The 14,786-nt window shown below is 40.8% G+C and overlaps 3 protein-coding genes across 5 annotated transcripts; 2 read left to right on the forward strand and 1 right to left on the reverse strand.

Moving 5' to 3' along the window:
* Positions 1-677: 677 nt before the first annotated feature.
* Positions 678-4,247, forward strand: LOC109532028 (serine protease 57-like). 2 transcript variants are annotated; one of them, XM_019896612.1, is made up of 5 exons: positions 678-808; positions 888-1,041; positions 2,262-2,391; positions 2,524-2,778; positions 3,524-4,247. In XM_019896612.1, exons 1-5 carry the CDS (start codon positions 769-771, stop codon positions 3,698-3,700), a joined length of 756 nt encoding a protein of 251 aa, XP_019752171.1. In that variant the 5' UTR covers positions 678-768; the 3' UTR covers positions 3,701-4,247. The 2 variants fall into 2 exon arrangements, with proteins under 2 accessions (XP_019752171.1, XP_019752170.1); XM_019896611.1 differs by having other exon boundaries at positions 712-808; positions 867-1,041.
* Positions 4,248-4,851: 604 nt separating this feature from the next.
* LOC109532029 (spindlin-1-like) lies at positions 4,852-10,222 on the forward strand. The gene is made up of 5 exons (XM_019896613.1): positions 4,852-5,206; positions 5,699-5,744; positions 6,982-7,229; positions 7,794-8,027; positions 8,959-10,222. Exons 2-5 carry the CDS (start codon positions 5,725-5,727, stop codon positions 9,162-9,164), a joined length of 708 nt encoding a protein of 235 aa, XP_019752172.1. The 5' UTR covers positions 4,852-5,206; positions 5,699-5,724; the 3' UTR covers positions 9,165-10,222.
* A 621-nt stretch (positions 10,223-10,843) lies between these two features.
* Positions 10,844-13,534, reverse strand: micos13 (mitochondrial contact site and cristae organizing system subunit 13). 2 transcript variants are annotated; one of them, XM_019896616.1, is made up of 5 exons: positions 13,392-13,534; positions 12,890-13,046; positions 11,824-11,881; positions 11,257-11,373; positions 10,844-11,010 (listed from the first exon to the last, which is right to left on the reverse strand). In XM_019896616.1, the coding sequence occupies exons 1-4, from the start codon at positions 13,418-13,420 to the stop codon at positions 11,276-11,278; spliced, it is 342 nt and encodes a 113-aa protein (XP_019752175.1). In that variant the 5' UTR covers positions 13,421-13,534; the 3' UTR covers positions 10,844-11,010; positions 11,257-11,275. The 2 variants fall into 2 exon arrangements, with proteins under 2 accessions (XP_019752175.1, XP_019752174.1); XM_019896615.1 differs by having other exon boundaries at positions 10,873-11,373.
* Between the last annotated feature and the right edge of the window lie 1,252 nt (positions 13,535-14,786).

Genomic DNA, 14,786 nt, shown 5'->3' on the forward strand with positions numbered 1-14,786 from the left:
ATGAAATGTAATCCCTCGTGTTTTTTTTACTTTTTGGGGGGGGGGGTGATTTGGCATGGAACAATGCTCAAGCTTTTACTTTTTGGAGGGGGTGATTTGGCATGGAACAATGCTCAAGCGTTCACGACGATAACTTCACAAGCTTATACCAAACAAGTGTCCCGTAAACATAAATCAGTCGGTCAGATTACAACAATACCGCAAACAAATCTGCGGCTTTGTCACTCCAAATTTTCATATTTCACGATACAATCATATGTAAACATCCGGACTGGACTTCTTAAGCAATGAACTTGACTTGACATGATAGAAATAAAGTACACAGTAGATACTGTATGTACATAGATTTTTTTTTTTTTAAATCAAGCTTACCGACCAAACAAAAACTTTTTCTTAGTTTTTTCAATTTCAAATTGCAGCCTTTGTGATTTGAAGATTGCATTGTGCTACAATAGCATTGTAGGAAATTGTTCAGCCCTCGGAGGCAATGCAGCATTTAGTATAGGTGGGACAGCAGTCACAATGACTGCATGATCTTTGATAAGCAGATGACTCTTTTGCTCTGTTAAATGTTGACAGTTTATCTGGTGCTTCTTTGTTGAATAAATGGCGAAACTCAGCTGTTTTTTTTTGTAACATTGCCAAATTTCCAAAAGCTTCACCATCATGTTGGCAAATGCACTGAAGCAACAACATACCACAACCTAGTTTCATGCACGCAATAATAAGAACAAGACTGGGAGGAAGATTGGCATTACAGCAAGTACGATGGCCATCATACTACTGCTGCTCCTCTTCGTTCTAAATGGTGAGCTACTTTGTCTTTTTGAAGCGAGCTGACAAATCTCCTTAAACAATGACAAAAGCGGCCTTTTCTGGGTTCTCAGGAGCTGATGGAACTCAGATTGTCGGAGGCGGAGATGCCCCGCCGCACTCTCGTCCGTACATGGCCTCGCTGCAGTTTCGAGGGCAGCATTTCTGCGGGGGGTCGCTGATCAGAGAAGACTTTGTCCTCACTGCAGCACATTGCAGGATAGCCCGGTAAGAAGTCACCAACGTTGATTTTTTTTTTTCTGATGTCAGAGTGAAACTACTTAAGTATTGTCTCTGTTTAATCATTTTTGTGGTAATAAATTCATACTTGTTGTCGTGTTACCATAAGTAAAGAACTATACTTCTTAATGTGATGGCACTACATTGGTTGCTGTTGAAGGTTTCATAAATTTGGTACCCAAGGCAAGATGATGATAATGTTTGTCACACAAACACAAAATAAATAAATAAATAAATAAAAAATAAAAAAATGGTACCACTTCTGTTTTATTGATTGATTTTATCGAGTGTTCCAGAACAATTACATGCATATAGACTTTATATAGCACTGCAGTGCTCAACAGCAAATTTTATTCCGAGATGGCTTTAAGTGTCACTTAATGTATTCTTGATGCGTTTTCATTTTTGTTTTTTAAGTGACCTATCAAATCTTGCACAATACGGATTGTAATTTTTAGCTTTGACGTTTCAGGAAAAAAAAAATCCACCTGTTGCCGAGTCTTAATTCTTAAATACTACTAATTATATTACATAGTCTATCATGATAACGTTATCCTTATTATGATGAAGGCTGATGCGCTAGAGAAAAAAAATAGGGGCATATTTGGAATCAAATAATCTTCAAAAGTTTCCACTCTCAATATAAAATTGTAAGATTTGCTGCCAGTATAATTAACGCGTGGCTGTCTAATCTGATTCAAGAATGTGAAGACCACTAGACAATTCAATGCAGGAGGAAACCAAAGTAACTGTAGGAACACTACGCAAGCACAATATGATGGGTTTTTTTTTCATGATCCAACCATCCATTTCTGACATGTAAAAGCTTTTCACGCAGTGGCCGCTACGGTGGATGACCATTCAAATGCTGTTTTCTTCGACAGGCAGAAGTCTTGATTACAAAGTTGCACATCAGCTAATGCAGAAGATGCTGCCACCTAGTGGCCAGAATGTCATAGTTGAAAGTGTTGAACATATTCAATAATTCAGTCTAGTCTTTTTTAGGATAATTGTTTCAGTGTTTTATGTTTTCCTGATGATATACTATTTGTAATGGCATGAATTAGAATGGCTTTCAATGTTTTTTTATACCATGACTGCTTAGCTGCACTAATTTTGACCAGTGGGAATATTTGACCTGATCTGAATGTCATCTGTTAAGAACCTTAATTTTGAATGAAATCTACATTAACGTTTCTTTTTTACAGTGCAATGACGGTGGTGCTGGGGATCGACTCCCTTGAAGGTAATGAGACCACCAAGCAGGTATTCACCACCATCAGAAACATCCCACATCCCAGCTACGACGGCCACCAAAACGACATCATGCTCCTTCAGGTGAGGACAGATATGTGTTAAAACACTCCACCTCTTTTTTTTCCGCTCCAAAAAGCCAAAGAAAAAGCAAAAGACGTGCTTTGAATCATCCTTTGACGAGGTCAGCCCTATTTCCTGTTTGATGTGTCTCAGCTCAACGGCAGCGCCACACTAACTGACGAAGTGCAGCTGATTGTTCCCAAAAGCGGGCGCCTGGGAAGACGCAGCAGGTGCATCACGGCCGGCTGGGGGGACATCGGTGATAACAACACCTTGCCAAATACTCTTCAGGAGGTCAACGTCACCCTGCTGTCACTACGTGCGTGTCGCCGACGATGGGGGAGAGTCCCCATCGTCAGCACCATGGTGTGCGGCACCGGGTCCCGTTTCTTTCAAGGCTTTTGCTCGGTAAGATCAGGGAACTACTATGATGTCTAAATCTGAACCTAATCAGAGTTGTGGTGTTGTTGGATGTGAAGATTAGAGTAAGCCAACAGCCTTATCTGATTCTGATGAACAGTACATAAATAAACACACTAAAGAGAACCCTAACTGCAGGTTGTGGGCCAAGCTCCAACACGAATACAAAAACTCACGAATAAGGCACACGCTCCCTATAAATGTTTACAATTGCTGATACAGGAAACCAAGCTCCAAGTTGCAGGTTTTAAATTTTGTACTACTAGCAGTTTATTTTAGGTCTAATTCCGCTGTCAGCCACTGCATGGTAGCACTTTATTGTTTTATAGTGTAAATTTGACAGAAGAAGAGTGACAAACAGGAAAAACTTCAAGCGCAGCTGAGTTTTTACTCAAGATTAATTTAATGTTAAAACCTCTGTAATCCTGCTTTTTACACTTACAGAGAGGGAAAGCTGTTGGTTCATTTGATAATGTTTTATAATTTCATAATTCTTGATGTATTTTGGAAAATGATAAGTCTGTTAGTTTGGCAAAATGCTGTCACAATGTTTGTACAATATTTTTGTCTAATCCATTGCTCTTGCTACATATATATACACATTTTTTTTAATGTCTTTGTATTTCAAAAGTGTTTTAAGACCTTAAAATGAGATGATCACTGCAAATGCTATAAAAACATACCTGGGGTTTATTTAATGAAATGTACTTGTCTTTGTGTGTGACATGTTCAGGGTGATTCAGGTGGCCCGTTGATTTGCAACGGCGAGGCCGCAGGCGTGGTATCGTTCTCCGGGCGACGATGCGGGAACCCCAGAACCCCCGACGTCTACACGCGCGTCTCGTCCTTCACCGACTGGATTTCCAGCGTTTTGAACAGCAATCCAGTGAATGAACATCGAGCTGTGTGACATCATCGCCCTCCAGTTACACATTTATGTGTTTGTGCTGAGGCACACTAATCAGTTACGTCTCAGTGTCACTGATTTTGCCGTTTAGTATTCATTCGGTATGCTTCGGACTGGCTATTTTACAGCTTGACTTTTTTCAACTTCTAAAAGCAAGCCGAGATAAAACGAAATTCAAAATAACAAATTCAGAATAGTTTATGTGTGCCCCCCTCCCCGCTTTTTTTTGCCTGCTTTATATTGGAACAATGAAGCAACCACTGGTCATTTCAGAGGAATCATTTTTTTAAATGTATATTTGAGATTTTTAAAAAATATATTAGACACTCTAAGTATTGTCTGCAAACAAGAGTTTTCAACCCCAGTTATTGATGATTAAATGTTGAAGGGGAATGTGATCAACAAATGCACACATACTGTAGGAGCTTTGAACCACTGAACTAGAGGATATTTTCAAGATTTTTCCAACTGTTTTTTGCCATGTAGTATGAGCGTAGCATTGTTCTTCCTTTAACCTGCCTCACAATAAATTTGTGTCTTATAAAAATTCCATACAGTATTCATAGTGTCTGTCTTTCTGTTTGTATGTTTGGTAACTTCGCATAAATTGGCAGTAGCTACTCCATACGCCAGAGGATTTTCAAAACAAATGTAGTTTTAATGCTTTATAGGGAGATTATTTTTGTCAGTTATAATTACTCATCATTTATCATTATTTTTTAGCAGATTTGGCATATCAAACTGCACAAGTCTCCCGAGCAAATCAGTACGCAATGATTGACGTTTACTGTGTATTATATTGGTAAATCATTTCTATAAAGGGGGTGTGAAAATGTTATTGAACAATAAATTAATTTATATTGGACAAAAAAAGATAGTATGACCATATGACTTAGTATTTGAAATTTCTTGAAATTATGACTTGTACCACATACTGTTGGGAGGTAGAATGAAGACTTATTTGTCTTACCTTCTAATTATGACTTAACACTAGTCTTTTTTACTTATGGAAAAAAAATCTTTGAATAAATTTGAGCATTTCAGTGGTTTTTATCAACGTGCTTGCCATTCAAGGGACAAATACATACACAACTCGGACCACACTAATTTTCTTAGGCCAAAATGCAAAATACTACTTACCTCGGATGCTGAGCAGGCCCACCGAAGTTGCCCGCCCTCATTTCCCAGCGTCTTTTGCGCGCACGCCAACGTCTTCTCCGGCTGTTCACGACCGAACGGCATGCTGGGAGTTGAAGTCCTTTTCCTCCATCTCCGGCTTTTCACGCGGCTTTCGCGAGATTTCCTTGAGTCTCGCTCCGTGTGGAGCAACATTTTCGTTGGAAGAAGAACCGAACAGATATGAAATCAGCGTGCAGGTGAAGGCAGACGTAAGGCTTGTCGGCTGTCAGTGGAACTTCTGAGAGGCGGATGTAGCTTCTAGCCGCCCCCACCCCTTGCCTCCCTGGAACGTCTGCATTGAGGTGGCGCTCGGACAAGCGAGGGAAACTGGTAATATGACACGACAGAATCAAACTATGACCTTATATGTTGGATGTAAGCGCGCACAGGTGTGTCGGCGCCTTCTGTAGCCTGCGTGACATCACGTTTGAGACAGACTTTTGTATCCCATTTGTACGACAGTGTCATTTTGCCAACACGAGTTGTCCTTCGACACGGCTGGCGTACCGAACAAGGGCTTGCCAATTCCAAATTGTTACTTAGGGGTGAGCTAACTGCTAGTTAGCCATGCCAGACGGCACACACGCCCACATATATGCACATTATCACTTCCATTGCGGGCGACGCAGTTTGGGCGACGTAAATACACAGGAAGTGGTTCCCAGGGACACAATGCTATTGGCTGAGGGGAGCTGTCCATCTCCGCGCGCTGGGATGACGTGAGCCGTTGGCGCAATTTGCCACATATGTTTTGGGAAATGTTCCACATGCTGTATGTCATATGCTGACTGTAACTAAAACAATGTTCTCGTTTCCTTTTAGCCCGTAGCCATCAGATTTGTGGAGGCATGTCAAAGAAAAGAGGCAGGTATGTTCATACTAAGATAATGTTAATGAGATTAGGTTTATATGGATCAGTTTATACTCCAAGGGTCATACTAAATGTACTGTATAACAATATTTGGTGCAGTGATCAGCCAAATGTTGCTTAATGTTCATGTTTTGGGGTTGAATCTTGTTTTTTTTCTTTAATACATTGTAACACCAGCATTGTCCTACTTATTTTGGACACTGGGTGGCAAGGCAGGAGAAGAGATGAAAAAAAATCTCTCACTCTCCTGCGTTTCAACAAATCAAACAACCTTTGGCAAGACACACCTAGGAGTTGCAGTTGTTTGCTCCACCTCCTGCTCAGTGTCAAGGTCATCTAAGAACAGACTGCTCTTGTTTTGGTTCTGAACTGGAGATCTGATTCTGCTGCTGCTTTGTATAGCGACGAGTGGGATACTTGTCCACCCTAAAACGTCAATTTTTTAAAATGAATACATATACCATTTATACAAACAGTATGAATTGCTTTGCATGGCTTTACCGACACTGATGTTTTGGGTTGAGCATCCATCCATTTTCTTATCCGCTTTATCCTCACAAGGGTCGCTCAAGGGGCGTGCTGGAGCCTATCCCAGCTGTCTTCGGGCAGTAGGCGGGGGAAACCCTGAACTGGCCAGCCAATCGCATGGTACACATAGACGAACAGCGATCCGCGCTCACACTCACACCAAGGGAAAATTTAGAGTGTTCAATCAGCGTGCAATGCATGTTTTTGGAATGTGGGAGGAAGCCGGAGTACCCGGAAAATAACCCACACAGGCACGGGGAGAACATGCAAACTCAACACAGGAAGGCCGGAGCTGGAATTGAACCCGGTACCTCTGCACTGCGAGGTCGACGCGCTAACCACTCGTCCACCGGGTCGCTTGGGTTTAGCATGTTCAGTAAATTAAAAAATAAAAAAAGGCAAACTGGCCTTTGCATCCTTATGCTGCCTTTAGAAGAAAAAGTTAGGACACATTAGCTCACGGCTCTGTGTACTGAAAACTGTGAGTTAACTTTTTACTTGATATATTAATGATGCACCACAATTCTGCACCAGTACAACCTACAATTAAGACAATTAAAAAAAAAAAAAAACTTCAAAAATTATCACCAATAATGCAAGCTGTATAATGTTGTGAAGTCTGACAGCATTCTTGTTATGAATGTTATCACAGTGTAAATAAAATAGTTCCTTCAGGGTCATACAATAACGCACTTGTATTTGGCAGGAAGCGAAGCAGCGGGGAGCTGAGCGACGCCGGGAGCCCTGACCCCAACTGCATCCTAGGGGTGCGCATTCAGCACAACTGGCGCGAGAAGGGCAACCAGAGCAAATGGAAGGGCACCGTGCTGGACAGACTCGGCGTCAACCCATCACTCTATATGGTGAAGTACGACGGCTTCGATTGCGTCTACGGCATCGAGCTGTTCAAGGATGAGCGCGTGTCAAACCTGCAGGTCCTCTCGGAAAGTGTCGGTACGTCCACAAAAAAAATAAATGTTTTTTTATGATGAATAAGTCGCCTTTTGGGGGCCCTTAACACGCCTGCTAATTCACCAGTTTTTGCAAGCACATGCATCCTATTGAAAATGCATTTTTTAATAAACAACCCCTTAAAATTTACTCAGTCACCCCCCCCGCTGAAAGTTAAAAAAACTTTAGCACCTGGCACCAGTTTTTCCAAAATTTCATGGACACATATCACAGCATGATGTCGAAAAAAGTAAACAGGTAAACGTCAAGGACATGGGTTGGTTGAATTCCAGGGGGAACTCAACCAACTCCTACCAAAGAATTGGCTCCTCATCAGAGGCCGGTATCCTACTATAAATAGGTGACACTTAATTTTTTTTTCTGCCTTCGGCGTCTAATGTGACTTATTGATTATTTCAAGGGTTTTACTTGGAATTATGAATGCAAGGGCCTGTTCACCACTACTGAATGCTTTAATTATTCTTCTTAATATTCTTATTACAGTGGTTGTGCCTCGAGTTGTACGTGATTTGGTGGAGTGTTCATCAAGTGAATCTTTGTGCGCAGTAAACAACAGGATCAAGATACCCCCGGGGGCTGAAGAGCTGGTGGGCAAAGCCGTGGAGCATCTCTTTGAAAAGGAGGACGGTGAGAAGAACGAGTGGCGAGGGATGGTGCTCTCCAGAGCGCCAATCATGACCAACTGGTATTATATCACCTATGAAAAGGACCCGGTTCTTTATATGTACCAACTATGGGACGATTACGCCGACGGGGACCTGAGGATTCTGCCCGAAGCGGGTACGTAACAGCGTGTCCTCAATGGCCATGTTAAATATGTATCAGGGCTGTCCATAAGAATGTGTGTCACGCTGCAGCATCTCGGGCTGAACGATTATGTAAAAATCGAATTGCCATTTTTTTCCCCCCCTAAAAATTGCGATTGCCATGATTTATGCGATTCTTTTTTTGCACAGTCCCTTTCATTTATCTTATATTTTTAACAAACAAGCAATTAATCTTTATGAATTAAAGAAAGATACTAGGATATTAAGGCAACTAATTATTAATATGAAAGAATTTATTTCTCAACGACAACATGTAGTCTTTTAAGTATCCACCATGACAACATAATTCTGCCACACAAGTATTTATTTTTTCTCATAATGCCACAGGCTATTAACTTTCGCATGCGCATACTCCATGGCATTATGGGAAAAAAAAAACAGAAATCTTTTTCTAATTATACCAGCACCAATATAATCAAAAATTAAATAAACATTGTTTTTCTTAATTTTATGGTTTTATTATGGCTGCAGTGCATGATTTATTTTTGGCTTTTGACTTTCGCATGCGCTTATCGTTGATTTTTTTCTCATACGTAACACATTTTGTAGCACATATTTTTTGCGACATCGCAGAATTTTGTGGTGACAAATTTTCAACAGTGACATGTTATTTCAGACTCACAGAGCAGTAAGTGAGAGCCCGGAGAAAAGTGCATCAAAGAATAGCATAAAGCTTTCAAATATACTGTCCAGACACAAATAAAATAATTATATGGCCACTACTTCACAGAATTTCATCTATCATCTGCTGAATGTAACCCCTGCGATAACCAGGGCACTACTCTGATTGTATGACTCGTTCGTCTTGACCGTGAGGACGGAAAAGAGTGACAAGTACTTCAACGTGTTTGACCAAAACGTCCCTGTCCTTCTATTTTGTTCAGAAAACAAGCACCTGTTGCCCGCTGACAGGAAGCCCGGGGAAGAGACTGAGAGCCTGGTGGGCAAACAGGTGGAGTACGTGACTGACAAAGGTGTGAAGAGGACCGGCCTGGTCATCTACCAGGTCCCCGCCAAGCCCTCTGTCTACTATATTAAATATGACGATGACTTTCACATCCACGTCTATGACCTGGTGAAAACCACTTAAGAGGAGGAAAGAGGGAGAGAGAGAGAGAGAGACGCAGTCCATCCCGCCCTTGCTCATCTTTCTAATCTCTTATTTAAAGCCATGGCAGAGTAGTCAACGCTTTCTAATTCATGTATGCTCTGTTTTTTTTTTCTTTGTATGTTTGCACAGCACAACTGTAGCGTTCATCCTACTTGCCGTCTTTGCATATTCCAAGTCAACGAGGCCATTTTTTTCAGTTTGCTGACACCAAGTTGGGATACAGCCCACTCCACATTGGCATTAAGTGGACTACCAGGGAATTAAATGCATTTGGGGGGGATTATACTTAAAAGTCGGAACGAGTGTAATATCGCACAAGTGCTTTACAAGACATTGAGTGTTTAGCCTCTAGTTGGCTATATAATAAAAGGTGTCATTATCGCAGGGTATCTGCTCCTTTAACTGCGGTGCATTCTTTGTACTGCTTGGATGAATTTTGCTTGCTTCCCAATGACACTGTACTCCACAAAAAAAAATCATCAAGTGCCTTCAGGCTCTTTTTTTTTCCTTTGGCACTATACTGTACATACAGCAGCGGTAGGGGAACCAAATACTAAAAACAATTACAACCTGGGACAAATGTGTAACCCTAACATGCTGATAATACATAATTAGCGGTTGTTTTCATAAGTAATAATATGGATAAAAGGTTCCCCGCGTGTGTCTTAGAGATCATCACGTCTGAAGGCTTCTAATTGTTTTGCATTCAAGTGTCTTCTCAATAGGCAACTTGCAAACAAGCTTGCAGTCAAGTGTGTCCTGGTGCTTGTGTTTGGCAGTGGAAAAAAAAACATGCAGGAAGAAAAACTTTCAATACAAAAATCATCAGTGGTCGTATAATCTCTGTTGATATTGTCGGGAGCACTTTATTGTACGTTTACATGATTAGCTTAGTCCCCACCTGCTCAATAATCGGCTTCAATTTACAGGCATGATGGTTTAAAAAAAATGCAGCACTTTCAGTATTTAATGTGTACAAGTTGTGTGAAATTGTCGTGAATATTTTATCCAAACAATAAACAGGTAGCTCACACCAACCCTGGTTCTAGTTGTGTGATTTTTCAACAAACTGTTCACCCAACTCATGAGAGTAGGAATTAGTAACATTAAAAAAAGAGATGGGATCGACACCCATTTTTTGCCTCCAATTTATCTGTGCACTTCCTCGAGCACCTGGGAACTCATTTTAGAATTTAGGGTATGTTATGTTTCTTTCAAGCATACAGCCTTTGACCTCTACATGTTCCTGTTTGTGTAAATATGAATGCAGATAATGATAAGTGGAACACGGGGCAGTTGCAGAACTTTTGATAACGTGAGGCTCATCTTATCTGAGGAATTTTAATTTCTATCACTGAAACTTGTAGAGGTAAGTAACAGACATCAGACACATTTTAAACTAGGTTCGCGGGCGTGCTGGAGCCTACTCCAGCTGACTTTGGGCAGTCGTCGGGGTGCACCCTAAACTGGGTGCCAACCAATCGCAGGGCACACGTTGACAATCAAGAACCATTCACACTCACAATCACGCCTAGGCCTATCGGAGGGCAAATCATTTTGAGTCCTTCAATTAACCGAAGATGAACGCTTTTGGAAAGTAGAAGCATGTCGATGAAATATCAGGCCAAAAAGTAAAAGATTTGTGGAAGAGAAACAATTTGTGCAGTTGGTTGTTTATTTTTTTTTAAAAATGTTATATTTCTAGCATTATGTACAATACCACAACCTACATCTCTTGAATTGAATAACTTGTTGGACGTTTCTTCTTTTGAAGAGAGGTGGGGGGGGCAGGGGGACCTTTGTCATATCAGGGGCCATTTTAGTCCTGCAAGTGGATGATATGATGACTTGAAAAATGTTTGATTAAACTTAGACCATTTGTGGGCTTTTTTTTTAAATAACGATTCCTCTGAGGTCTTATTTGCATTTATAACTCCATGGCTGTGTTCTCACTAGAAACACGTGGCCTTACCTGGCCTTCCCCACCTTTGCTCAACAGGCAACAACGCTCAAGGACATGTCAGTCAAGTGCAAAGTGATAAAGACTTTTTGATAACAATAATCTGCTTGCCTCCAGGGATGTTAGTGTTTCACTTGGCGAGGTCTTTAACGTATTGCAGGCCCCGGGTGGAATATTCGCTTGCTTTTCTGGGGGCCTCCGACAGAGCTGAAATGGACGTCCGCACCCCTTCAACAGAGTGAAACAAAATACAGCAGGTGACTTATTTGGAATGAACAAGAAAGGAAAAAGTCAAAGCATAATATATGATCATGACTGTACCTGAAATTTACCAGGCTGCTACATGCAATTATTAATTTTTTTTTTCCCCCAACAAGTCCACAATATTGGAAAACACTACACTGTCACTAGTCAAAGTATTGCTGCAACCAATAAGAATGATTTACGTTAGCATTTGTGTATGCAATTAATGTTGAAATAAGCACAATGGTCATCCAGGTTTTGAGTTTAATAACTGGTGTGTTTGTAAAAGCTTTTATGTGTCGTTGGTTGCATGAAGCACATTGCATTACCTTGTGTATGAAATGTCCTATTAAAAAAAATTAGTCTGCCTTGCGTTATCGTAAGAGTTTTGCTCATTGTTGGGAAAACAAATCATTTTATGTTATTGTTGCTCACCAGAATTCCAGGCCTGGACCGGGGAAAACTCAACCTTGGGCACTGCTGGAAGCTGAGCCTGAAGAGACAGTCAAATAGGTTACACTACATTCAAATTCCATTTTGTGGCATTCAAGTTCATATGTTCATGTAGATTCTCAGGTCATGGTATTCTGGAAAAGTTGCTTTGAGGTAACTGGACTATTCTCGGTTGTTGCCTTTACAGCAGCTTCCATACTTTTTGTTATTCTACTTTCTTCCTTTCATAAATTTGCTGCTGTAAATTGGGAATTTCTCCATTGTGAGATGAATAAAGGTTTTCTTATTCTTATTAATGAAGATGTTTCACCTTAACCCTAATAAGATGATATCCCACTGAGCGGTGAATCTTTGTGAGTACAGTATTTGCAAATGTAGTGAATGTTGATTTTTCTTGTCGCAGAGAAAAACTGTGACCGATAAAAGTTTTTGTTAATGTCAGTCTTAATTTGTCATCCAAGGGTTCACAGTTACGGATGGCTCATAATGAACTAGTTTGCGCAGTGGCAATATACGAAGTCACACGACAAATGTAGCAATGCCCAGTTCCTGCCATACTTAGTGCTTTGACATTGTATTAATATTTATGGCCTGGAAGTAGAGATGCCACAACAAGGCAGGCTACACGTTTGCCAAGGGCCCGAGCTGAAGGGTAGCCCGCAGAGAGTGATGTCATTAGCCCGTATCAATGACCAAACACAGTCAGGTTTGACTGTATTTCCTGTTTTTCATTTGTTTGACATCTATGGTCCACACATTTTTTCAAACAAATATTTATGGTAATTATGACTTGACTGAATCTGATGACATAGGCTAGACATCACGCTGAACAGGAAGGCACACTCATTTAGGAGCATAGTTACTGGTTTTGATTTGATCTTTGTTTTTAATTTATGGGTGAAAAGTGTTTTTCCAAAAAATAGTTACTGTAACTTTCCTGCTTTAATGTGGCCAAATGATCGACGTTACATCACTGCCGTAGGAATGAACTCCGTCGTAAGAGGCGAACCTCTGTATAGGCTTCCAGTTATTAGGTTGTTACGAATACCTCCAAGCCAAAGTACTTCATCCACTCCTCCATAGCGGGCGGTATGGCCGCTCTGGCCCGCTCCAGAGCCTCGAAGCCCTGCTTGCTGGTGCCCAGGAGTCCGGAGTCATGGGCGACGTAAAGAGCCCCTCCTGCAAGGGTCACCTTCGTGGCCAGTCTGGAAAATTACGTTCGAAGAAAGACGTAAGCACACTTTTCGACCAACACGTCACATTCGATTAAGTCATGTATTAGTAATGCAGCAAGACTTCAATGTGTCCTTAGCTTGTTTTTGCTAACTGTGGAATATTAGCTCATTCATTCAGGACGTTGGGAAACGTACAAAACAGAACATAGCAAGAATGTGTTGAACAGTACATGTATTGACTTCATTAAACTGACAGCCGACTACAGGAAGACAGCCCTAGCTTCGCCTGGTGAACTAGCTAGTTTGTTGTACGTTTCAATTTAGCTGACTCCTACAGCGGCAACAAAGTACTGCGCACAAGAAGAGAAGATTTACTTGATGACGGGGAAAATCTTTGCTGCCATGGTCCACAAAAGAACGCTTTTCTTTCAAACCAACGCTGATTCTTGGTTGACGAAGCGCCCCTAAAAACAGACTGAAGGACACACTGTTGTTTGCCCACAACAGTGTTTCAATAAAGTTTCCTTCAAAGACGAGTGGTGTACGGCATGTGTCGTAAATCATTTTACATTTTCAATTTCCATGTTTCTTTTTTTAACCTTACACAATGACACAAACTCTGCTATATTTAAAAACACGGTCGTTTAATAGATTTCGCAAATAAAATGACACACGATATTTTTTTCCATTTATTCTCACAATTTGCACTGCCGGACGATGAATATTTTCAGCATGGTACAATGTCATTCATTACACGAGTTGAGGAGAATGGAACGCAATCTGTATGTGTGGTCGTAATTTGTAACAAAAGCTCTCGCTGGCATCACAGACTTATGTATGATTTGTTGTATATCTAAGTCTGTGGTTGGCAGTCTATAGGGCACTCAAATGCTCATTTTTTTCGGTCACGTGACTGTGAGGTAGTGTACCATGTATGTTGCGGAATGGTTGGAGGGTTGTCAAATCATGCTAAGTTTGCTAACTGTAAAGTCAGTAGCTGATTAGCAAACATGCTGTAATTAAACAAATCGGTTACCTCAAGTTCATTTTGGTTAGATAGATCGATTGATCTTTATTTATATAGTGCTTTTACAACAGCTGTAGCTGTCACAAAGCACTTAACAGAACATCCATCCATTTTCTGATCCGCTTATCTGAGCAGTAGGCGGGGTACACCCTGAACTGTTTGCCAGGCAATCGCAGGGCACACATAGATGAACAACCATCCACACTCACACTCACACCTAGGGACAATTTAGAGTCTTCATTCAACATGCCACGCATGTTTTTAGAATGTGGGAATACCCAGAGAAAACCCACACAGGTACGGGGAGAACATGCAACCTCGACACAGGAAGGGTGGAGCCAAAATCAAAACCTGCACCTCTGCACTGTGAGCCTTTACAGAACATTAAAAATAAAATAACAGTAATAGGAACACTCTATATTGTCCTGAGGTGTGAGTGTGAACACGAATGGTTGTTTGTCTATGTGTGCCCTGCAAGTGGCTGACAACCAATAATCATCGACAATCATACAACGTATACGCAGATAGGAAATATGTAATAGCAAACATATTTGCTGAGACGAATAAGAAATGTGTAAAGATATTTTTGCTCTTTTTTTTCTATTGATATTGATCTTACCTGAGTCCATCTTGTTTTGATTGCAAAAATGAAAAATCTCCCCCACCCCCCAAAATTGCTTTTTTTCTATTGATAGAGATCTGACCTGAGAACATCTTTTTGCATTATTAAAAATGAACATCTC

Source organism: Hippocampus comes, unplaced genomic scaffold (assembly GCF_001891065.2).
Source record: "Hippocampus comes isolate QL1 unplaced genomic scaffold, H_comes_QL1_v1.1 scaffold22, whole genome shotgun sequence".
Taxonomy (NCBI): domain Eukaryota; kingdom Metazoa; phylum Chordata; class Actinopteri; order Syngnathiformes; family Syngnathidae; genus Hippocampus; species Hippocampus comes.

What these genes read in the sequence shown, in the direction of transcription:
- LOC109532029 (XM_019896613.1), top strand. Translation starts at nt 5,725, where the DNA reads ATGTCAAAGAAAAGAGGCAG. An exon ending in GGTCCTCTCGGAAAGTGTCG is followed by an intron (nt 7,230 to 7,793) that starts GTACGTCCACAA and finishes CTTTGTGCGCAG; the next exon opens with TAAACAACAGGATCAAGATA. An exon ending in GAGGATTCTGCCCGAAGCGG is followed by an intron (nt 8,028 to 8,958) that starts GTACGTAACAGC and finishes TATTTTGTTCAG; the next exon opens with AAAACAAGCACCTGTTGCCC.
- micos13 (XM_019896616.1), bottom strand. Translation starts at nt 13,420, where the DNA reads ATGGCAGCAAAGATTTTCCCCGTCATCAA. An exon ending in AAGATTTTCCCCGTCATCAA is followed by an intron (nt 13,047 to 13,391) that starts GTAAATCTTCTC and finishes GTAATTTTCCAG; the next exon opens with ACTGGCCACGAAGGTGACCC. An exon ending in TGAAGTACTTTGGCTTGGAG is followed by an intron (nt 11,882 to 12,889) that starts GTATTCGTAACA and finishes CTGTCTCTTCAG; the next exon opens with GCTCAGCTTCCAGCAGTGCC.
- LOC109532028 (XM_019896611.1), top strand. Translation starts at nt 769, where the DNA reads ATGGCCATCATACTACTGCTGCTCCTCTTCGTTCTAAATG. An exon ending in GCTCCTCTTCGTTCTAAATG is followed by an intron (nt 809 to 866) that starts GTGAGCTACTTT and finishes CAATGACAAAAG; the next exon opens with CGGCCTTTTCTGGGTTCTCA. An exon ending in TCTTTCAAGGCTTTTGCTCG is followed by an intron (nt 2,779 to 3,523) that starts GTAAGATCAGGG and finishes TGACATGTTCAG; the next exon opens with GGTGATTCAGGTGGCCCGTT.